At 40.1% G+C, this 24,265-nt stretch overlaps 1 protein-coding gene across 3 annotated transcripts in view; it reads right to left on the reverse strand.

Moving 5' to 3' along the window:
• Positions 1-24,265, reverse strand: part of ARHGEF10 (Rho guanine nucleotide exchange factor 10) — a gene marked incomplete at its 5' end in the record, with an annotated part of 99,843 nt that overhangs the window by 28,246 nt on the left and 47,332 nt on the right. For all 3 annotated transcript variants that reach the window (XM_084260983.1, XM_084260982.1, XM_084260984.1), the window contains 6 exons: positions 445-531; positions 3,573-3,694; positions 4,930-5,030; positions 5,511-5,638; positions 7,282-7,397; positions 22,429-22,604. In XM_084260983.1, the coding sequence (XP_084117109.1) occupies positions 445-531; positions 3,573-3,694; positions 4,930-5,030; positions 5,511-5,638; positions 7,282-7,397; positions 22,429-22,604 (730 nt within the window). The remainder of the gene's footprint in view (positions 1-444; positions 532-3,572; positions 3,695-4,929; positions 5,031-5,510; positions 5,639-7,281; positions 7,398-22,428; positions 22,605-24,265) is intronic.

Below are 24,265 nucleotides of genomic sequence, written 5' to 3' on the forward strand. Positions count from 1 at the left end.
ATTGGCTGTCTCACTTTGTCCACTGGATTCTCTGCATATTTGGGGTCATAAGAATAAGCCAGAATATTTTTTTCCCCTTTGTATAAATAGATTATTTATGGCTAAAACACTTTTAAAATATGGAAACAGACAACAGGACAGCGTGAGCTCACATGGGTTTTGGCAGCCCTCATAAATTAGCACATAAATCACTTCTGAATGCCCTCAGCACTTTGGAATTTGTTTTGTGCCATACAAGTCACACACACACAATCAACACCCTACAGAGAACAGCAAGATCACATGGACAAAATTACTAGCTATATCCTTTATAGAAGTCCATCTTCAAAAAACCAAAAACCAACCCAAAACTTGTTTCAGACCTGCGTGTTGCTGAGATTCACAAAAAAACAATGGAAAGAAACAGGACACAAACCCGCTTTAGCTTCTAAAGATCACACTCACCCAAAGAAAACCATGTTCTATGGCACAGGAATCTGACTCCGTTTCACCAGAGAGGTACGGCTCAGGATTATAAGCAGAACATTCAATCTTCAAATAAAGGAAAAGAGAATAATTGCCACATTAAAAAGATATGCCTGTTTCTGCCTAATTTAGTCTGTAATTAATTAAAGCATTTAAGGATATCAAAGTAGTATGGAAGGCAAGAAGTCAATTTAGTCTACCCAGCTTCCTGTGGGCAGGGTCAGCTACACGTGTGTTCTTGACATTTTCCTTACCTGCTTTTACAGACATTAAAGCCAAAGACTACAAATTCTTTAAGTGATCTGCTCAAATGCTTCATAACATTTAAACTTTTCCAAATACCCAAACCAACATCATCCTCACTGCAATTGTTAGCTTGTTACTTCTCATCTCAGCCACCAGGCACTTCCTTCCCTTCTGCAGTGTCCTTTTACATATTAGGCTGATGCTTGTGATGACCTGTCCAAGTGTCCTCTTCATTAGGCTAAAGCAACACACTAACTTCTTGATTATCACTTTTCCAACTGGCATCTCTCCAGCATATATACCAACCCTATATATTTGAGAGTGAAAACTTTCTCACCTAAACATGCTGTTCTAGCAGGTCTGAAGCCTATCTGTACACATCTCATTGATTACTTGCTCTTTGTAATAATATTAACATTCTTAACTAATCCATAGCTTGCTGGTCTATTAAAAATTACTTTTACAGACTTTCTACTCAACCATCTCTTCAATGTGTACTTGTGAAGCTCTTTATTTCTGCCTGAGAACACCATGTGTCTGTCCTACTGACTGTGATCCCTTTTTTTTTTAATCCCCTCAAATTATTTCTCCAGGCACTTTCCTTATTTTGAATGCTAATGATATTCCTACTGCCTCCCAATTTCATGTCATCATGTTACTGTCAGCAAATTAATACCCATACTTGTCCATTTAAGAAAAGCCTGAAAGCTACACCAGGCTTCAGATCTGTGTCAGTCCGTCCCAACTCTGAAAATCATTTAAGAACCAAGGCTCTGAAAATGGACAATTTTATGAGCAGACATGGATTTCTGCTTTCCCTAATTTGTGTAATACATGACAGAGCTTTCTAAAGTTTCTATAAACCACTTTGAAACATATACAAGAAAAAAAGACACAAGAAGTCAGAGTTCTAAATTCCCAGTTTACTTCATTTTCAAAAGTGCAAAGAACTTCACAAAACTCCCTGAAGTCATCAGGCATCACAAGCGATTAGCAGTAGTAAAAACAATGTTATGTATTCACAAAGCAATTCCCTAAGAGGACAGAAGATGGAAACTGGTGAGAAAAAGGAAAAAAAAAAACCAAAAACCCAAGAGCCATCCACGCCAGCCTTTGCATGTCTCATTTAACACATGTTGAAACTATCTAGTTGCAGTGGTGATTTACAGTAGCTGTTACAGCTAAATACATCACTAGAGAAAGCAGCCTACACACTGTGTATTTCTTGGGCTGCTCGTTACATCGATATGTTGCTTCTTAGTCAAAATGGACAACGTTTTTCCATAGTTAAACCCTGGTATTTTAGCTCTCAATCTTGACAGAAGTCCTTTGCCTGGGGTGTAAACCAGCTCTGATGCGAGAAGTTTTTGCAGGGTCCCTACACCACCAGGCAGCCTGAGCAGCATGCAGAGAGGTAACAAGCAGGATTAGCCAAGCAAAGGCTCTCTTCCCACACCACACTGTGACCTGACACCCAAACCACAGCTGAAGCTGCAGAAAAACACCAGTAGTACTTAGATTACGTTTTCCAGTAATACTGAGGACTTTGGAGCATCAGGCATACATTGACTTTAGGAGCTGCAAAACTGGCAAAGTTGACCCAGAGCTCAGGCAAACACTGCCACACACAGTTTTCTCCTGAGGTGATTAAGACAAAGACCATCACCCAACTGTATAGGCAAGAGATTTCCCTTTCCTTTCAAAATAAACGCATAGGCTCTAAGAAAATATCACTATCTTAACTTTCTGAAGAAAACTAAATTAGCGTGGTTATTTCACCAGTGGTGACTGGAGAAAGCATTCAATTCAGAAAAAGCTGACTGCTTCATCAGACAAGAATGACTATGGGAGACTTTCAGTAGCCTTTGGCGGCTGTCAACAGCAGCTTTGCTCTGAAAACCAGTATCACAGGAATGACTCGGTTTAACACCATTCCGTGTTTCAAATGCCTTTCCAGCTAGCAATTATTTTGCCCCAACATCCAGGCCTGTAAACTCACACTTGAAGTGAAGGTGCCAGCTGAACTTCCCTTCTGTGCAGACTTTCCTAACAATGAAGGTCCACAGACTTACTCAGGCTTTAAGCAGTACCCATGTGATGCTGTTAGTTAACATTGGGATTCTGGTCATATGCATTTAATTTCATTTCCATTGGTGTTAGGCACATGCCTAACTAACTGATGGTCAGTAAGAAATCCTGTTGATGCATAGGAAAATGTTGCATCCAGCACCCTTCACCCCTTCCATCAGTTGGTCTGCACACGCTGGGCTTATCACTAACGCCGGTAGTCAATATGACTTCAAGCACATTACTTTAAGAAATAAGCCATTAAGACAATTTCTGTGCCATGGTTCAGAACAGAACTACATTTTATGTAAGACCTCATTAAACAGAATTTTAAAAATTATTTTTAAACTATTGTTCTCTGGGCAATAATGAAAATCATAAATCTAAGCAGGACTTTAACACAGTTACACCAGTACAGGACAGTGATCATGGAGATCCAATTCCCATGCTTTGTAAACTGCAGGTTACTTTGGAACCTCAAACACATAGAAACCTCAAGACCAATTCAAAATTCCCAGCATTTGTGTTTTCATTGAGTTATGAGCTTACATCTGAAAACAAATATCATACTATGTAAAACTAAACATTATGTTCCATGGTGCCTCAAAGACAGCAGGTATTCTGCATTCCTGTGACCTTCTTGGACATCCCATTACTACTGGTCTTACATCAAGGTAGCAACTCCAGAGACCTAAACAGGTGCGAACTAATAGGTGTGTAAATATGATACATTCTAGCAGTTTTACTGCACAAAAAAAAAAGCAACTGTAATTTCCTATAACAATTCTATTCACCTTAAACTCCTGTTGCTTGGCCATCATCACTGGCATGTGTCTAACAAGGAGGGGATGCTTCTCCTTTTTGATTTGATTCCCATCATCTTCCACACAGAACCAACCTAACAGGTTATCCTCCGCTGTAATGCAAAGAACAAACAATAAACATACCACAATACTTCCACTAAATAATCACTTACACATCTCTACAGGAATAGAAAGAATTGTGTTAGGACTGGTTAACAGCGATCAGGCTGTTCTCATGCCACATATGCATTTGTAGGAATAAATGACAGATTAAAACTACAAGCAAAAATTGAGATCACATACATATTGATAATGCAAAAAAGAAGACAACCTTAACAAAACGCTGAGTCTTCTTAATGATCTTGTCAGTAGGTTATTAAAAGAGGAAAAGGCCCATTTACTTTAGAGTGCTATCAAACCACTCCTCAGGCTCTAGGAAATCTTATTTCGCAAGCAGCTTGTCTCTGCCAGCATAAGTGACATCACTAAAAACTATCACAAACATAATTATAAGGATCCTCCTCCTGGAATGATGGAGACATGCATCCTCCCTTCTTACAATTCTGTTGTTTTGCACACCTTCAGTGAGATGCCATGGAAGGCCTGGGTTTTGAGGGTGCTTTCTATCATGGACATACCCTCAATATTTCTCCACTTATGCATTCAAAATCCATTAAATCAGTTATCTTTGGAAATCTATGTCCCCTGTGGAAACACAGGAGACTAATAACATCACAGGAGAGCACCTTCATTATTGCTCCCACTTAGATCAGGTTTGCTTGTGATAATCCCTCTAGTGAAGGCTATTTATGCTAAAAGAACCCTCCAACTTCCCTCAAAACACATTAGAAATACTGCATTGCATTAAAATGACACCCTTAAGTTTGGTTCATGCCCAGAAAGTTAAATAAACCCAACAGCTTTCTAGTATCTCTTAGCTAAAATCATTCTTGTGCTAAAACTGAGAAGTTTGAACCCGAAAGGAATAAATTTGGCAAGTTTGTAATATCTGAATAAATAAATTCATAATGGAGTACCATCCTCACCTGCCTGCCCCATGGTGTATCTCGTTCATTTTGATTTAGATACACAATTAGCAGTGATTATTATGGACTTCGTTTCTACACTATTTAAATTGTATTCCTTCATAATGAGTCCCCCATGCTATCTATAAGATCATTACTAGTAAGGATATGTATTGCTACATATTTACTGCATTGCAATTTTAACATCTGCAGGTTAGATTTTCACAGTAAAATTCTCTTTCTAAAAAATATAAATAAAAACATTACCCTATACATTAAGAACTATCTTAACTTGATAGTAAATTTAAGTAACTAAGAATTACCAAGGGCCAGTTTAGCCATTTGTAAATTGCTGATCCAGGACTGTTTGATGGCAGGGGTAAATGTATTGAACACAGCTGTAAAGAAAGTGGGACGCCCAGACCTGCAAGACAAAAAGCAAGCCACTCTAAATGCATCGAGTATGAGATACAGTCAAGGCTAGAAATGTTGAGCACAATGAAATGTCACTGTTTTCTGACACTCAAAGACACAGCTCTGATACAAGCACGCAGGCTGTGATATGCCACATGCCCGTCCTCCTGCACTTTACATGAAATGGCATGAGAAGAAGATGCTCCTTGGTGAAAGAATGCAACAGTGGCCGTTCCCTAGCAGCTGTCACTGCCACAGCTCCTCTCTTGCTTCTTGCATCTGGAACACAGTGTTGAGGAGTAGGAGAAAAACTACAACGCTGCTCTGGAACATGCAAGTTCCTGGCACTGTGGGATGAGAGCAGAAGTCAGAGGCTAACTGCGGAGAGAGAAGAGAGGGAAGAGCTACAGATTCCCATATCCTCCCTCATACATCTATGCCTAGTACATGAGCCCATTTAGAAAGTTTGGTAATTAAGATTACTACTGACTTGTCCTGTTTTCCTGGGAGTTGCAGCTGAATTCTACAGCGATCTGCCGCTCTGATTTCATCTTCTTTTTTCAAAATCAGTTTTTGCAAACCTGAAGTCCAGTCATGGGCTACAGATTGGTTTAAGTTCTGAAAAATTAAAACAGCTAAGATTCAATGCCGGCCTACTGGCCTATTTCCAACAGACTAAGTAAGGTGATCTCTGCATATAACAAACAACTCCTGGCACCTGGGCCTAATTTAATCCACATTTTAATCATGGATAATTTAGCCATACTTGTAAACACACTTCAAAAAATCTGTAAAAATTTTGCTAAGACATTTTATCCGATGAGTTAATATGACATCGCTCAGAGTTTGACGATGCACAAATGACACTTCCAAGCATCTGTCAGATTAAAAACCTAACTCTCTGTCAGGTGTATGCACAACCCTTCTACTTCATTTCAACAAACAGTCATACAGAACACACAAGTTCTGTTTCAATAGAAAAATGTCATGAACACATCTACAAGTCATGCTGTCAATATATTTTTCTTCAAATATGTGAGCCAGAATGTTTACAGAGCCATCATGAAAACTGTGTCTTTCCAATCTGTGGAAGCAGGATGCCCAAACAGTAACACACTCTGGAAACTGAGTGGTTACAGAGGGTAAAAGCTCATCTGAGTGACACTTAAAGCATCAATAGTAATGAGATATTGCCACAAAAACGTGCACTAATTTCCCAGTTAGAAATTTATGAAAAGTGAAGTACTTTTCAGAAAGAAAAGCTGACCTCATTCCTCAACTAAGCTGTTCTTGCACATATCTTTACCTGGAAACACTGACTAAATTTTCAGTTTTCAAAACCTACTTGGCTGACTGACAGCACATGCAGAAATGTTTTGTACATATGTTAGGGGGTGAATGTCTTATAGTATCTGTGCTCTATGTATTCCCAATAATGCACCTTCAAATATTTTGCACAGTTTTATCCAAAAGTACTGCTTCCAGAAATTTCCTTCAAAGTATGTATTTTCACAAAATGCATTTTATTTGATGCTTTTGATTCTGAAGGCAAAATATTGCAAGGGAAACTCAACTTTCATATACATATTCACACAGACACACACATAGATATATTTACAGCCTCTGATAGCAGGTTGGAGTTAAAAATTGTGCCTAGGCATACATGAAGCATATGAAACACAAACCAGTAATTTTTTAAAGTCATAAGACTGTGGAGAACTCATTCTGAAATTCAGTGTTAACATACTGTATGTTTGCCAAAATATAAATTAAAGGGACATGAGCAAAGCCAAAGTAAATTGCTTTCAAGACTCCTCTGAAAATCCACTTATATTTTTGTGCTTTGCACTCAGTTTTAAGTACAGCTCCCCCCGAAAGCCAGGATTATGAGCTCACATGAGCATCAAGAGCTTCCTCCAAACAACCATCCTCCTACTACCTTGTCTAACTGCAAGAATCCAATTTCTTAAGATCAAAATGTAATTCTGTTTCCATATAAGCTTATCAGCTATTGAGCAAATGCAGACACTTGTAGTATCCACCTATGCTTAAAAACAATAAAGAAAAACAAGATTAGAAAGACAGCTGTAATCTACTTATAAGTCTAAACATTTAACAGCAAATCAATTACTACGGTTAAAAACTATTATTCTCCTTACAGAGAGAGCTAAAGAATGTCTTGCACAGATCCTAGGGAGAGACAATCATGCTGCTTTACAACAGGAGCATATTTGAAAAACAAATCCAGCTTTGTTTATTACCTGATAGTTTCCTTTAAGGCTGCATATTAATTGACTAATTTGACCAACTACATTCAAGTCATGTAAAAGGTTCTGCAGATCATGGTACAGCTGCCCTGGTCCCATATAGAGCTTGTCTAAAATGAATAAAAACATAAGGTTTATATATAAAGATGATGGAATTCTCAGTTAAAGGAGGAAAACACAACAAAGATAACAGTATTACCATGTATCATTATCTCTTAACAGTATGAAAGTTGAGCTTATCAAAATATGCTTTACTCTCTCTAGACCATAAAAACAACTAATGCCCTGATGTGCAGCTAGGGTCTTCATTACTTCTGAAAAACAGAGTGGTTTGTTTATACAGGTATCAGATATTTCACTTTGCTCCTCCAGGTTTCTTCAGCGTCCCTGCCAAGAGGTGATTGTGAGATGCATCCCAGGAAATTACAGGGACTGATGTTATTACCTATTAGGTTTGTATATAGAGATGTCACCATAGGCACTTCCTTTTGGCTCATGGTATCGTTACATTTTAGAGTTACAATTAATAGTCAAATTTGTTAATCTGGCATGACAGCATTATGTGTAGTTTTAATAAGCATGAATTAAAACTCTGACAAAACATTAAAGCTTCACTGGCCCCAAAAATCTCTTGCTGATGCAGAATTTTTCCTGAGCACTGACCAGCACACTTGCTGCTACATCCTTTTGGTCTTGTGACAGAGCCAAAAAAGCTTACTTTTAACCTTCACTAGAGTGGTTTAAAACTCCAAACGTGTTTAACTGATCACAAGACAGCCCTTGATCACACATCTGCATCCTAACTCTTAACACAAGCCTGCAATTTTACTGAATCACTTGTCATTTCTTGCAATCATAGCTAAGTGAAAAAAGGATCTGCATTGAGACCACCAGCAAATCTTAGCAGCAACAGAAATATTTTTGCCTAACCCATCAATAAGTACTGACATTTATAAAATAACACCAACTCAGAAAAACATTCTGGTAGGATAAGCATTCTGTATAAATGCACAAAGCTTGCACAGCCCTGCTAATACTCTCTGCCTCCCGGACACGATGTTAGGAACGGGATGGCTATATACTTTTTGTGGAAACAACGCCTCTCCCTCTTGCCAAAAACCCCACCCCAACTCATTCAGAGTCAGCATTTTTTCCTCTGGCAGAAGGACAGGAACCAGGCTGGGTTATCTTTCCAGGAAACCCCTGCAGATCATTTCACTCACACAGCTCAGTAACCAAACTACAGATCCCTCACTCGTACCACAACTTGGGAGGCTAGTCCACGGGCAAACTTCCCTGGAGCAGAAGGATTTCAACCCTGTGTTGGCAAGAACATGACCTAAATATAATGCAGGCTGCCAGCTCTGCAGACAGATCAGGAGCACGGATGGGAGCCACCCCTCCTCACCTGGCTGCCAGGGCAGAAGGGTGCTGAACACAGCACCGCTGTCAGCCCAGACATCACTAGCACCTCCCTTCACTAAGTCTGCTACAGGGGCACAACCAACCAAACACAAAGCTATCAGAATAGTGGAATCCAAAATAAACATGCAAGTAAACAAGGCAATTCTTAAATTACCTTTATGTTCTCAGTTATGTATCAAAATAACTGTATTTTCTGAAAGACATTCTCCCATTTGGAGACAGATCAAGGCCACCACCATGTTTCTCTTCAACGTAATTCACTATATTAAGCTAGGAATCTGCCTTACACCTTGATGAGGATAAAATTTCAAGGCTCAAGGAAAATGTTACGGGTTACTTTATCTCTGAATTCTCACCTTCACTGCAAGAAAATGCAACGTAAAGCTGAGATATTACAGGAACCCATAAAATTCCAAATTATTCTCTTGCCTTTAAATTGTCTGGTAAATTCAATCAACATAAGATTTCTGTGCATTGCCCTTGAGCACTGAACAGGCAAATGACCACACTTAGTACTGTTTGCCCAGTCAGAGACATAACTTCCATCCACCCTTTTTTGACTGTTCTGAATGTTAATTGAATGAACAATCTAGCCTTCCTTACCCTTAACAATAAATCTGTCCATAAGAAAAGATCATAGAATCATAGGGGTTGGAAGGGACCTCGAGAGATCATTGCATCTATTGTACACAATGAATAGATGTGACCTCAAGTAGATCTAACAAGAGTTTTGAGGTCATGGTCAGTTGAGTTGTTTTCAGATTTGTTTAAAATGAAGAATTAAACACCTTTCTGCAACTGCAGACTCCATACTTTCATTAATCTGCTTTTTCACTTCATCAATCCAAACACTTGAAAAATTATCATCTGAAAGTTGTAAATACTTCTCTCTTTGTATCCCTCTTGTGTTAGCTTACACCTTTTTTCTTACTAACAGATTATAACAATTATAATGTGTTAGTTAACACCACAATTGCTAGTTCAGAGACACATCAAATTGCCGATTTTAAACAGGGGTACTTGTAAAGAAAGGGGTGGGTCAGTGTTAGAAGAAGTCTGGTGAAATCCAGCCAAAAGTCACGACCATACAGAACACAAATGAAATCATTCTTGCCCCAAAATTCTGTAACAAAAAAATACCTTCTGCAAAACAAAATTTAGGCTGCTTAAAAACAATTGGCAGTTTAGTTACAATTTTTCTGCAGACGTCCATTCACTTACCTGTCATTTATGAACTCGACTACCAAACACACCAAACTACTGGACTGAAAAATGCATGACAAAGATTTCTGAAATTTATCCCTGTGGGTTTGAACCAAAAGAAAATTTACACCAACCAGGCTGTAAACAAAATGAAAGCTTTGTGAGGATTCCCTTGTACAGGATGGATATTTTCACTCAAGTGAATTACATTATTATTGCAGTTTAAAAGCTGGGACCACTCTTTGCAGCTTCATAAAGTCAGTTACCAGTAATTTTGTTATCATTGAAAGCAGGTTGGAGAAGGGACATTAACCTGCAACATGTAACAAAGAGCATTCAGGCAATTCTTAGATGCTGAGGGCTTTATGCCATGGTCTTCAACTGAGACCATAAAGAAACCTTTACTCCTTACAGGGATGAACTTGCCTTATCTAGTATATACATCCACACATCAGAAAACAGCTGTCCTCTGGAATACTCTTCCTAGAGCTTCAAACGCTTTAACAAATATCCTTATTCCAGCTTTGGGAATAAGGCATAAATCCTCAATTTCACTCAGTAATTGTCACATGAGTTTATTTTGTCTGCACCATGCATATTTTATAGGCTTTTAATAAGTCAAGATAAAAAAGGATGCAATAAGACAGGAGTGTTAAAGCAAATAAACTAACCTAGCATCTGAAATTGTGTCACATGGAAAAAAAACAAATGGAAAGAATTTTAGGCTCATTCATTACAGACCACATTCATAGCACAGGAAAAGAAGGCAAAAAGCAAATCAATAAATAATTAAAAGAGAGCCTGCTTCCATCCGCTGATGTTCTAGAAAAGACAAACGGTCAAATTAAGAAGAAATTTTCATAGTCAATCAAGGAGTAGATCAATAGGAACAGCTAACATTTTTTCATGCAGTCCTTAGTGGGAACAAACTGGAACACAGAAAAACAGCTGGGCTTCAGAGATAAGCAATGATGGTCTCATCAGAAGAGAATTCTCCAACAGCTTACTACTTGATTTGTGTCTAGATAATGAGTCACAAGTTATAGTAACTTCATCTCTGAACTGAGTCCTGTATGGGTTAGAATCATAGACCCACAAGGATTATCAAGTCCAACTCCTGGCTCCACACAGGGCCAGCCAGGTCACAGCATGGGACTGAGTGCATCGTACACATGCTTCTTGAACTCAGTCAGGCTGGGTGTTGCAACCACTGCCCTGGGGTTACTCTCAATCTCTTTTACAACAAAATGTTGACTACCAGTTGAGGTGGCTGAGAACTGCCTGACAGAGGGTCTTTTCCTGGGTGAAGGAGGTGGGGTGCCACACTGGTCTGTTCATCAGATGCACTTCTCTGTTCACAGCCAACATCTGTATCAGTCCACACGTGCTCCCTGACCACTCAATTGCTGGCTATTTTTGGGTGGATGTTCACTTTTCCTTTTTTCCATAGAGAGCAGTGGAAAAACTCTTGGCTTCCCTCCAAAGCAGATACATAGCTGCTTTCTTTTTGTACTTTGAAGTGTTTCACAAATGATAAAGCTATTTCTCATTTCTAAGCCACTCTTGCCAATTATGAAGCTCCAAACCAATTTATTTTTCTAACATGAAAATAACCCCTCCATGAGTTTAGAGAAGGTTCTCCCCATCTCTACACATCCTACGCTTTACAGAGGATGGTGTGCCCAGACAGGAGAGAAAGCAGTGTGCTGTAGCCAATACCCACACACATGTCTTTGGAGGCAATGTTTTTTGCATTCCACCTACAGATAAAGGGTGAAATCTTGGCCACATGTTAGAAGGAGCTTCTTTCATCAGCTCTTTTGTTGCTAAAATTTTACCAGAAGAATCTGTGCCTCCCTGCAACAGGCAAATTTACTGGCAAGAGCCAGTAGTTCATTCTAAACACCTAATTCCTTACTCAGCATTATAATGAAATATATTCAAAGGTTAAAAGAACCCGCAGGACTGCCACTTGCTTTAGAGGGGGGAAAGGAAGTCAGAGTTTAAATTGACTTTTGCTGCTACGTATAACTGGGGTGAGAAGGTTCTGCTTGTTATAACAATTGCTCCTCGGGTGACATATTTGAGTATAATACTAAATACTTATTTTACCTGCTCATTTCCTACCCTTACTCTGAGCACCACAGCTTCAAATTCATCAGGTTTTCCTGATTTCAAGAAATTCTTATAATTGAAACAGAAGCAATTTCAGCCCATTTATCTCCAACCAGCTTCAAAGCCTGCAGGAAACTCCCTGGGTGTGGCTAAAGTCAGTTTGACTTGGCTCTGGCAAAAGTAAGGTTTGGAAAGCCATGAACAAATATACACATGCAAGAGAAGTGTCTGTGTATTAACACTTGGGTGTGGGCAGAGGGGGAGAATTCCCACCTCTGTCAGCAGGCTGCTTTGCTAGAGAGTGCAGCCAGCAGCCGCAGCTCTTTCCCCGCACAATCAGTACAGCAACAACTGCTCTAATGGGCACTGGCAGAACAGCCGCTCTCCTGGGATTGCTGTCCATTTGGTTCATCTAAATTTTCAATTCTCACAGGCACCACAAGCATACTGGGTATTATATAATCCCAAACTGATGATTCTTCCTTCCAAACTACTAAGGGACGCATTTATTTTCCGCAGTGATTTGTTACTTGTACACATTTTCCATTAGCTTTTGCTGTGTGCTCTGATTCTCACTTGTGAATTACTAATTTATCACAGATTTGTGCTACTAAAGGGTAAAAAGAAAGTGTTACAATGCCTAGAGTAAATGCAGTCACCCGTAATTTAAATATCTATTCTGGCGTAAACAAACAGAATGGCTCAGGTGGTCCCTTCCCATACTAACCTCATGTTTATTCCTAATTAGGAGGATTTCTTCAAATAATATTATTACATAAAACCAAATGGTATGCAAATAAATGCTTCATTCAGCGTATTCTCAATATTGAAACCTTTCTTGCAAATGTTTCTGTGTTATGTATCATGTTAAAGACAAAGGCTGTTAACAGATGTGCTCCTGGATATCTCTTTTGCTGCCAAGTATGTAATCTGGACAAGATCTGCCTTGAGTATGATTATAGTAACGAACTTTCCCCCACACAGGTCAAAACCACAATACAGCTGTATAAATCACTTTGGAAATAGCCATATTAACATGAAGCGAGAACTGATGCATCATGGAAATTCAAGGTCCTCAGAAAGATTACTTTGCTTCTGAAATGCACAGCCCTGAAGTCAGACTAGCTGTTACATGCAATAGAAGTTCATGAATCCTCACATGTGAAAACCACAACCAAAACTGAGGAAGGCTATGTTCTTGACTATAGTTCTTCAGTGGTAATACAAAATTAATAATGCGCTTGAAGAACACACCAGATTTGAAGACTACCCTGAAAGGCTGGTAGATCCCAAAATTGACTTGCCATTTGCAATTCAGTTTTTGAGGCTGAGAGCTTTTGTATTGCTTCCTCCCACTGAGCCATCTGTGTGCATCCAGGCAGCATACTGAAACGTACAAGTGTTATGAAGGGAAAAGACTTGGAAAAGATTCAATCCTCATCTTGAGCATAAAAATCACCTGGGATGTGGGAAGAAGTTATATTTGTGGGAGGTAACTTTAAAAGTTGCTAAACCTGAGGAAGGCATAATAAACTGTTACTTGTAAAGAATTATGCACTCAGACCAGATAATAAAACATAGGCCCCTTCCACAGTGTTTGAATTCATGTTTAAACCTGAGAAGCTCATACAGTGTTCTGGAAAGCAGAGCATCATGACACCAGATGAATTCGTGATCAGCTCATAATAAATAGGACAGATTTCAAGAGACTGTTAACATGTTTAGGTTAAACTATGATGATGTAGCAGTAATATATTTAAAATCACTTAAGTGCAGTCAGAACTGTTGAACTGTTTTGTGTGAAATGTGACTTTGTCCTGGAAACCAGAAACCATTAACAAAACCCAAGATTCAATTATAGTAATCGAGGAATTCTTCCCCTATACTTGGTACTGGATCTGGCTACTAGAGACACACTTGTACACAAAACAGAACAAATGTGTTACAGCTGCTCTGGGGCAGAGAACTTGTCAAACAGAGGAAAGCCACTCTCTCCCTGAGAAAGTCTAGTGGAACTAATTTTCTCAGTGCAAGTAGAAAAGGAGACCTTTATGTGGCATTTCCATATACAAGTAATCTATTTAAGCAACAAATAAACAGAGCAGGCAAGAAGATTAAGAAAACTGGAATACAAGGAACACTGTCATTTATTTAGCATCTGATACTGATGTCCATTGTTAAGTATCATTCCCTGTCCCTCTACAAACCCCTTTGCAGCAACACCTAACTTTCACTGGAAGGCCAGCGATGAGGAGCCCCTGCTGCACCGAAACCTTCTCTTGCACAGAACTTGCCAAATCCAAACCCCAGCTACACACAAGGGAGGCACCTCCGTACCTCTGATCCCTTCTGTTTACAAACTCTGCATGAGCGTTACAGCCAGCACAAAGGCGATGAGATTTTATTTTTAGATGCTGAACTACAAGCTCCCTGCATGTTGTGTTACGTAAACAAAGCCCTTGACAGCTCCCCCAGCACCACCCTCCTCCATTGTGCCTTTCCACTTGCTCACTCATGCTGCTCCTGTTTCCATAGACACCTCAGAGAAGCATGTGGGTGGGCTATGTTTTCTCCTTTCCCCTTCACAAGAGCATTTTAGTAGCCAATTGGAATTTCAGTAAAGTAACAAAAAAAAAGTAGCCCTGTGAAACCAAAATCCTGGTTTAAGACCTAAACAATCCCACACGTCAATTTAAGTTCACAGGAGAAAAGCAGATTTTCTGCCTTACCCATGTTTGTTCTTTAACACCAAATACAACTCATCTTCTCCATGGCTGCATGCTCCCCAAAAAACCTGAGCCACCATAGCGCCACACCAGGTCACCTGAGATTACATCATACTCTCAGGTCCAAACTATACAAACATTCAGAAAGTGGTATCAGTCTCCAGGTTTGGAAATTGGAGCAAATGAGAAGTCAGGAATGATCTCAGGAAACAAGAGCTTAGTTGGCTGACATGAATGAAAAGCCGAGTAGCTACCGACATGTAGTTTTACAGCATAACCCTAAATTAGGTTTAGTAACCTACTACAGAAAGAAGCAGCACAAACACATATGTGGTATTAAGTGATAAGCAATAAACCCCTGAGATTACTAGAACACAAGCTGTTACATTCAGACGTGGGGTAAGCAAGCCTAACTACTAATACAGTCAGGACTGATCATCATCATCAACCATGACAAGCATTACCATAAACATGAAATGACATTATTCAGTCTAATTATACTTTAATCATGTAAGCACCTAAAGGTAATCTTTATGAGCTTAATTACTAAATGTGATAAGCTGAGCCTCTGAAACTCTTTAATGCATTTACTCTCACTACCATGCAAGACAGGGGAGTTCTTCAAGTCCTAATCACAACAAACATGTGTACCACATGCCACCCAGCTCACCTAGAGCAGGGCTGGGGAAAAAAACCTCCCAAGGCTTAAGTCTGACAAAGTATTTTTAACATGCTTCACCTCCCTGTCAGCTGTTCAACTGGTAATTACGTGAATGCTGAGACCTGTCTTGCTATATGCTCACTGTATCAGATCTAAAGACCAAAGAAACAAGTTGCACAAAAACTGAAGTCCAACCACAAAACTGCTTATTCACACAGCTTGAGCAACACGAAGATAAAATCAACAGCTTGCAATTGAGTCAGGTACTAAATTCATAGTGCTACACCCTTTGCGAGTAAAAATTATGCAAGAACACCAAGGAAAGGCAAAGCCTCTTGAGATGGTGAGAAGTATCTCAGACAGAGAACATGGGCTTCAGGATTATATTAAACTCCAGCTAATCCTGGCTGTGCAGGGAATGTCAGAGATAAATGCCATAAATATTTTTCCTGCTGACAGAAGCAGATGTGCTGTGCTGTGCCAGAGACGAGGAAGGAAGTGAAAGCAGTAGGGAACAGGAGGGAGAAACACTGGAGCCCTGGATAAGAGATCCCACAGCTCAGCTCTTCAACACCACACTAGCCAAGACAATGGTCAGGTGTCTTCCTGCACTACGTACTGACTGCAGGTACACATCAGAGGAACTCCAATCTCTGGCTCTGTTCCAACAAGAAAGGAAAACCCTGGAAGCACATGGACTTTAGAGTGAAAGGAAAGAGGTGCCATGGCACTTTCCTCTCAGGGTCCGAAGAGGAAGACTGAGGGGAGCATGGACCTGGAAACCCCTGCTCTCCTCAGGGGCACAGGACTTGTGTGCTGTGCCTGCATGAGCATGAAGGGCAGAGAGGAACTGGATTCGAGGAGATAAGCACTGACATAAACAGTCAGTGAAAGCACACATGTGAAGGCAGTTAAACAATGAAAGCACTGCGGGGATCTCAAGACAGGCCTGCAGGTGACTGTAAAGTGGCCAAGCTGACAGAGGTTTACACTGGAGCTCCCACCAGATGACCTGTTAACAACTCATGTGGAAAGTGTACTGTGAGGAGTCTACCTCCCTCTTCCATACCTGCTGACAGCAACGTTTCTACTCATTTTACTATTCTGCGTCAAGGCATGGACAAGACCCCTGGCAACTGGAAAAGGTTTATAGGAGGTGAACATCAAACCCTATAACCGCTGAAACAAATACAAAAGGCAAAGAGAAATATCTCATCCTAAGTGGGTGACACAGACACGTAACACCTAATTTATTCTATGCCTAATCCACCAGCTAAAAACATGTATCCGCTTAATGAGTGAACTATTTAGTGTCACCCAGTTTGTTCAGTTGAACAGGCTCTTTGGAGTTAGATTTATTTCAAATTTCTGGTCTTTCACTCACATACATCAAAGACAGTTTACATTTATGAACATATTGTATCTCTTTTAGGGTACAGTGTTATTTTCAATAGTTTTAAAATAAAGATTAACATTATTACTCCATACATATTTCACAGAGATGAAAATTAGTTCAACTAGCAATTCATGCCACATCATCCTTTTAAAAAACTTATCACAGATGTCAGGGTTGATATGCCACTAAATATCTAGTCTTCCTTACTCTGGACATTGTATTACAACAGCCCAGCCTTGAAGTGATGATGAAGCTGACTTTTTTTTTCCCTTCCCTGATAGTATTATTTCTCATTAGACAAACCACGAAAAAAACAACTGACTCCAGCAGCTTTCACTGCAATGGCTATCACAGCAGCACTATTTCTGTTTCTGAGAAGAGCTGTCCTTTCACTGAGCAAGACATTGACAGAAACACAAGTGCACGCTGTAGCCCATCAAACATCCCTACCTGTTTCCCTGGAAACACTCAGACACCCACACAAAGTGACTGCATCAGACATAAGGAAATCTGGGAGAATCATGTCTGCACGTTAGCATCACCACTACTACATCTGACAATAAACAAAACCCACAGAGATCAAAACCACAGGCAAGTGGCAAGGCAGTACAAATGTATCTCTGGAAGCCTGACCAGGAAAGGAGAGAAGCCATGCTTTAGCAGTGCCGAGGTTTGATCTCAGTTATGAACTGTAAACATGTGAAACAAAAAATAACACTAAAATGTAGCCAGACATAGACGTGCTAACACGTTTTTTCATTTTGCTGTTATCTCCTACGCTCATCGCTGCATGATATATAGTACAGATGGGTCTTGCTCATTTTCTCTTTCAGCCTTTAGCCATATGGCTCAAATTAAATGGTCCTCTGCTTAAGTAATAGGCTATGCTGTGTATGGCTCCTAATCAACATGATCATCAGCAGAACACTGCTGACAGGCACTGGTTTCCCCCCCAGAAATGGCAGGATGCTTAGGGCTCTCCCTTTGCTTCTTCAGTGCCTGTAGTCTGGTCTTTTAAAGCCGCATCTTGTACAGCTCACCCTTTTTATTCTTGGGAAGCGGAGAACAGATAACTCAGGGTGGTCACCATCACTGTGGCATCAAACAGGCGTTCATTTCAGCATGGAAACCACATTTCATGATCACCAACAGCTTACAGAAAGTGCTGCAAACTTGCAGTAACACGTGCCAAGAGTCTGAGAAATTGAAACTCAAGCCAGTATATGTGACTTTTTCTCCTGTACCCTCCTTTAAAAGGGCAGTGAAATACGTGTATTTTCAATGATTTTATGTACAGATACTTATTGTGATTTTGGGAAAGCTGTTTTGGGTTTGCACAGCACGGTTTGTGGCAGGGGGGAGGCTGCAGGGATTTAATTTTATTCCATGTTGAGTCTGTTTTGCCTGTGATGTTAATTGCTGAATGATTTCTCCCTGTCCTCATCTCAACTTGTAAGCCTTTCCTTGTATATTTTCTCCTCTGCCTAGCTGAGGACAGGACTGATAGAGCAATTTTGGTGGGCATCAGATCTCCAGACAGAGTCAACCCACCTCCAAGGCATATTGAAAGTATGTTACATTAACATGACACATTAAACCCAAGTTGTATTCATTGCTCCTTCACCCATAGAATCATAGAATGGTTTGGTTTGAGACCTAGGTCATCTAGCCCATCCCCCCCCCCCAATGAGCACGGACATCTTCTACTAGATAAGGATGCTCAAAGCTCTGTCCAAACTGTCCTTGAATGTTTCTGGGGATGGGTCATCAGATGTGAATGCTGAATCTGTTACTTTCAGTAGCACACAGGGGAGATGACATCAGTGCACGTATCAACACCACCATGTTATAAGAACATTCACTACATAACATTACAGAAGGAAGAAACACAATTAAGGAAAAGGTCTCCTTTGGAGTTTTTCAACCATTTATAACCTAGGGTTGCCCTTTATTACATAATACTTCCACTGAGTTCTTTCGGGTCTTGAATCACAGTTCTTGTTTCTCCCACTGAGACACCTCATCTACCATTAAAGTAGTTTTTGTATCTGATCATAAAAACAAGCCAAATGCTCCCATAACCACCTAAATCATGCTTCAAATACCTCTTTCTGAACTCCATTACACAAGAAAATTTTCCCAGCACAAGTAAATCAAACCAAAAACCATGCAATTTCCTGTTCATGCCAAAAGTACTCCTGTTTTCCTATATTAATTCAAATTTTCAGCACTATGAATACATCTGTGCTTCTGCACATAGACCAATTGGGAAGAAGAGGAGAACAGCATTAGCCTACTCGAAACGGTATGTGGACTTACTAAGGTTGAATTTTATCTTGCATCTTTCTGCAAATGTTTCTACAGAAGAAAATTAACAGATCTGACGTCTGCACACAAAGTAACTACTTCACCAGGAAACATCCAGTTTGGATGCCAGAGACTCATACTCATAGACTTTCAAGACTAACTCCATTACAATGAAACAGGACTTTGCCTGTTTGCTCTCAGAAATACAATCTGATAAACAAGCTATTTTTTTTTCTTAAGACAGAGCATGTGAAATATCTCTACTTCAACATTAGAACCAAACCAAGGACTCTGCCAAAGAGCTGAGACTTTAATCCTTCTCCATGTTCATAACTAGAAGAACTCATAGTCTACTTTTCGTGCTGGGGAGAACAGGACTAAGGCAAAATCACCCCAAAGACAGAAGCAGCATAGCAGAATATACTCTGGGAAGGAAAATTTTCCTGTTTCCTTCCCGCCCCCTGCCTCAGGCTACACACCTTCTCCTGCCAAAAGAGGTGAATTCAGCACCACCTACATGTGTTCTCCTCTAGAATTCAGAGACAAAAGCCTGGTATGCAAAGGAGCACTGGGTACAATACCGCAAATTGATGATTTTGCCAAGTGAAAACCAAGTTCACACAGCGCTTGCTTTCTGCCTCAGAACAGTACTAATGCATGCCCTTGATTTATACATACTCATAAAACCTTTCAACCCTTCTGCACTTGCATATTACAGCCTGTATGAGACGAATTCAAATTCAGCTCCTAATTTCTCTGTAGCACGCACCCAAAGTAAGGTTTGCATCATGCAGCACTGCAGAAAGCTGAAAGCACCAATTATATTCAACCAATAGTAAAGTGAGACAGTTGCCTCTTCATAAAAAGGATTCTGGTGGAGAAAAGTGTGCCATAAGATAAATGTAACTAATACCCAGTAATCCATCCAGAATCCTTGCTAATCACAACAGCAATGTGAGAATATTAACCTTACAGGCATCAAGTACTTACCCTGGTGTGCTGTAGACACAAAACTTTTCTGTCATCCAGAAATGGTGAGATAGTGGCCCCCACCCCAATACCTAATCCTTTTACACAGTGTCATCATTATTCTGTACGTCTCCAGTTCCTAACGATTGGAAAGGAGAGCTGAAAATAAGGTCCGAGACACCATTCTACGCCATGGAAGCAGGATTTTGCCTGCAGCATCCCAAATTGTTCTTGATCATTAGATGTCATTAAAACCACATTCTGTGAGGCCGCTGGGATTTCACCACAGCAGTTCCTTGGTATATTTTGAAAGCCGAGGGAAACAGAACACAACTTTATGATGACTCTGAAGTCATGCAGTTTCAGGCAGAGAATGACAATATTTCACTGGTAGTGCTTTGTGATTTCTGGTAAATACCCAACAGTTGCACCACTGATGCAGTACTACCACAATAAAAGTTGTGTCAGCAACCACTATAAAATGCAGCATTTTAATGATGCAAATAAAAAAACAACTGTGAACTATCACACAAAGCCCTGCCAGCCCTTTCCCTCTGCAGGAAGGCTGTGCTTTCTGAGCTTCTATCACCTTCAGCAGCCAACATCACTGGAAATAAGGGGAACTCTTACAGAATAACCAGCACCATTAGGTGCATGTTCAAACCTGTCTGTACAGCTCAATTTGGACAAGTCTGCATTCAGAGTAACAGCTAGTGCAGACACAGCAGTACAAATAACAAGGCTATGGTCTTTCTCTTTCATGACAGATGATATTCAATGTAGTTGGATCACTTGGCAGAAACTGATTCACACTGAGGGAAGTTTTATTAGCTTGTACAACCAGTATCCTTCATATTCTTTTTCTTATATTTGATTCCTTTTATTAGAAGACCGAATTAATACAACCACCAGAGCTTACCAAGAGAACCATTAGTTGAGCTGATCTTTTACCTACTGAGTACCATCGAACCTGAAGGTTCAGAATAAAAGCGATGTACAATATCGTTTCATTTTTCTGTGACATTGACACCAAGCATCATGAAACTGAGAAACCTCAAAGTCAAGAGGTTCAAGTAGGTTCTATAGGACTGTTTGGGTGAGGGTTTTTCTTTCTCCCCTCATGTTCCACTTTCCTGTCTGATCTTGATGACAGGCAAGGATTTGGTCTAATTGGCTGTGAAGCTGCTGCACAAAGTTGCAGCTGTTCATCCCACACTCACCTATGAGAGAGGTCCCTAATTTTAAGTAACATACTCCCTTATACACAGTCCTCTCAGGGTCATGCACACAGCAGCTGGCAAATGATAAGAGCTTTAACCTCACTAAGTAGTCCATTAATGCTTAAAAGGAGTTACAAGAATGAAGTCATCCTTGAAATTGAGGGATAAGTACCTACAAAAATTTTCCATGGCTATTTACAAAGAAGACAACCTGACAGTATACACCCTGGAGCATATGGGGTTATTAAATGCTGCAGCTGCACAGACTATTCTGAAGTATAATGCTTATGTCTCCTTACAGAACAACTGTAATTCATGAGGGCAAGGGTACAATATGAAATAAGTGTAGTGTAAATTAATGCCCAGAGCTAGCACTGAAACCCACGTAAATTATAGTCCATTAACAGGTATCACAATCTAGATACATTAAATGCACTTAAAAACAAAATACTTGGGCAAAATCCAGGATTAAAAAAATAGTTCATTATATAAGAAAGGCCAGCTACCAAGTAAACTCTTGAAAATCATACATCTCTTGAGGGTAGTTGGCAGGCCTGCTGGAGGGATTTAACAACCACAGAAAAAAAAATTGCAAACTTCAGAGCTTGAGATCAGTTTTGGAGAGAATCTAGGAGAAAACTGCCTTTTGGCATATTAAAAAAAACCCAAAAGCTTGATTTTCCTGAAGCACCTGTTACTATGTTTGAAGCGTGGGATACTATGAACTCAAAAGAAGTAACTCGTAAACAACAGTAACCACTTGTACCCAGACTCCACAGCAGAGGGGTTGCCGGTCATTTTTATTGCAAGAAACTTCCTTGCTTTAACTATGGGATAAAGAACACATGCACAACCACCTTTCTGCATGCCCACACATGTTCATGCTTTAAAACTCTTCATGCATAAAACTACACCAGAACAAACACAAGTAATTCATGTCACAAGGACTGGCCATCACTTCATGGACTCTCAGTTTCCAAGGGAAGAGGCTATATTACTGTTCATGTTACAGAAGTCTTCGTGCACAAAATGCTTTCCTTTGCTTTCAGTAGCCCACTGAAATTCAAATATGATATTTAACAAAGCATTCTGTAAAAGCCACTAACTCCTGTCACTTACTTGGCTTAGAGTTAATGACGACGTTTTCAGCAGAGTGCTGGGGTGGAAACCTGCAGTTCTCTCCTTGGCCCTCGCTGCTGCCATACTCTATGACTTCCACTTGTCCCAGTGGTACGCTCCACTTCAATAAATACCTCTGTCCAGTTGTCATGGTGCCACTGCTTTCGTAGGAAGAGCTGGAAGATGCACAAATTATTGCTGTGACAAGAAACTGTGTTTCACAGGATCCTATTTAGTATTTGCACTTCTGAAATCTTCTGTTTCTCAGCCTGAGTACCATGCAGAACTTCAACCAATACATATACCAGGCTGACTTCTGTGCCTGACCTTTCCTGTGGGCCCAAAGAACAGCTATGCAGTTGCTGATAATCTTGTTTACAAAGAGCACAGGACTGCGAACAACAGTCCCTACATTTCTATAACAAAACATAAATGACCATCTTTTAAGATCAATGCCCATTTTGATATCATTATATAATGAAGGATGATATCTTGCCTCCATCTTTTCCAAATTCTTTTGACTTGTGCTGCCTTTCAGGCCAGCACATGAAATACTATTGAAAAGAAGTAACTGCTATGTTTAGGGAAATACAGATGATGGGACCTTTGAACAACTACTGGCAGCAGGAAGGGCAATGTAACCTCCCAAGGGCTGACAAACTAACATTTCTGCTGAGCCCCACTGCCCAGGATGTTCTTTACCGCAGACCTTTGCAACTGCTGTGCCTTCTGAGAGCAATCCCACATGAGCTGCTGCTGCTGCTGCTAAAGGAAGTGTGTGTCTCAACAGGCATTTCAGAGGAAACAGCATGCTAAGGAAGCTCGCTTGGACTAGAAATGGCATTAATACTCCTTTTCCTTTGTTTCCTTCATTCCCTTATTCAAGCACATATAGCAAACATGAAGGACAGAAGAGATGTTAAAGTAAGCAAAAGAGTTTATTTGCAGAAAGCATGACTGAAATAAAGAAGTTAAATGCTCAGGAGAAAACTCAACAAAATACATTTAATGTGAACAGTACCTTAACTCTGATGTTCAACTACTCATCTACCCAGTCACAAGAGTCATACTTTTGTTTCATTGAAGAGACAAGTATGAAGACAAACCACAAGTGCCACAGCTTAAGTAAATATTTACAAACTCTTTATCTAGTTTAGAAGAAAGAAAACAAGTCAAGGCAGGACACAGCTGTACAGTCACTAAGGATAGCATCCACCCTGTTCAACTACTCCTTAAGAGCAAGGCTACCATTTAGAGAGGATACATGTGAGGAAAGACCTTCTGAGGGTCACATACGTTGTAGAAATACAAAACTGGTCTCTGACCAGTGGTCCCCAGCCCATCAGACCTTTTCTTTAAGGGCTGGACAAAAGGTGAGCTGATATATGCCGCTCAGCTAAGTGTCAAGTTTCTGGAGCAGTCTACAGCTCCAGGGTAAATCTGCAGGTGTGCAGCTTGAAGACCACTGCTATAACAGAAATTTAGCTTAGGTATGATGCCTAACTTCTGTGCAGCTAAAATGAAGAGAAATAAAGCTCATCATATGAGCAAGCAGTACCTTTGGTAGCACACACTTTTGAAACAAAAATTCTGGACTGGATACAGGTGTCATACATGAAATCTGACTGCTGATTTCCTTCTAAAGGTAGCTCCTGCTGCACTAAAAATCTAAGAGCAATCCATGAATTAACGGACAGATCCTCAATCCACACACACTAGCTTGAAGGTGGAGCCACATGTAACTGAACACCCCAAGGAGGTCACAACCCCCTTTTTTGCTGGTGAATAGAGGTAGAAACGCATTCAACTGCTCAAAAACCCCACTGTTACATAAACA

This window comes from Gallinula chloropus, assembly GCF_964237585.1.
Source record: "Gallinula chloropus genome assembly, chromosome: 3".
In the NCBI taxonomy this organism is placed as follows: domain Eukaryota; kingdom Metazoa; phylum Chordata; class Aves; order Gruiformes; family Rallidae; genus Gallinula; species Gallinula chloropus.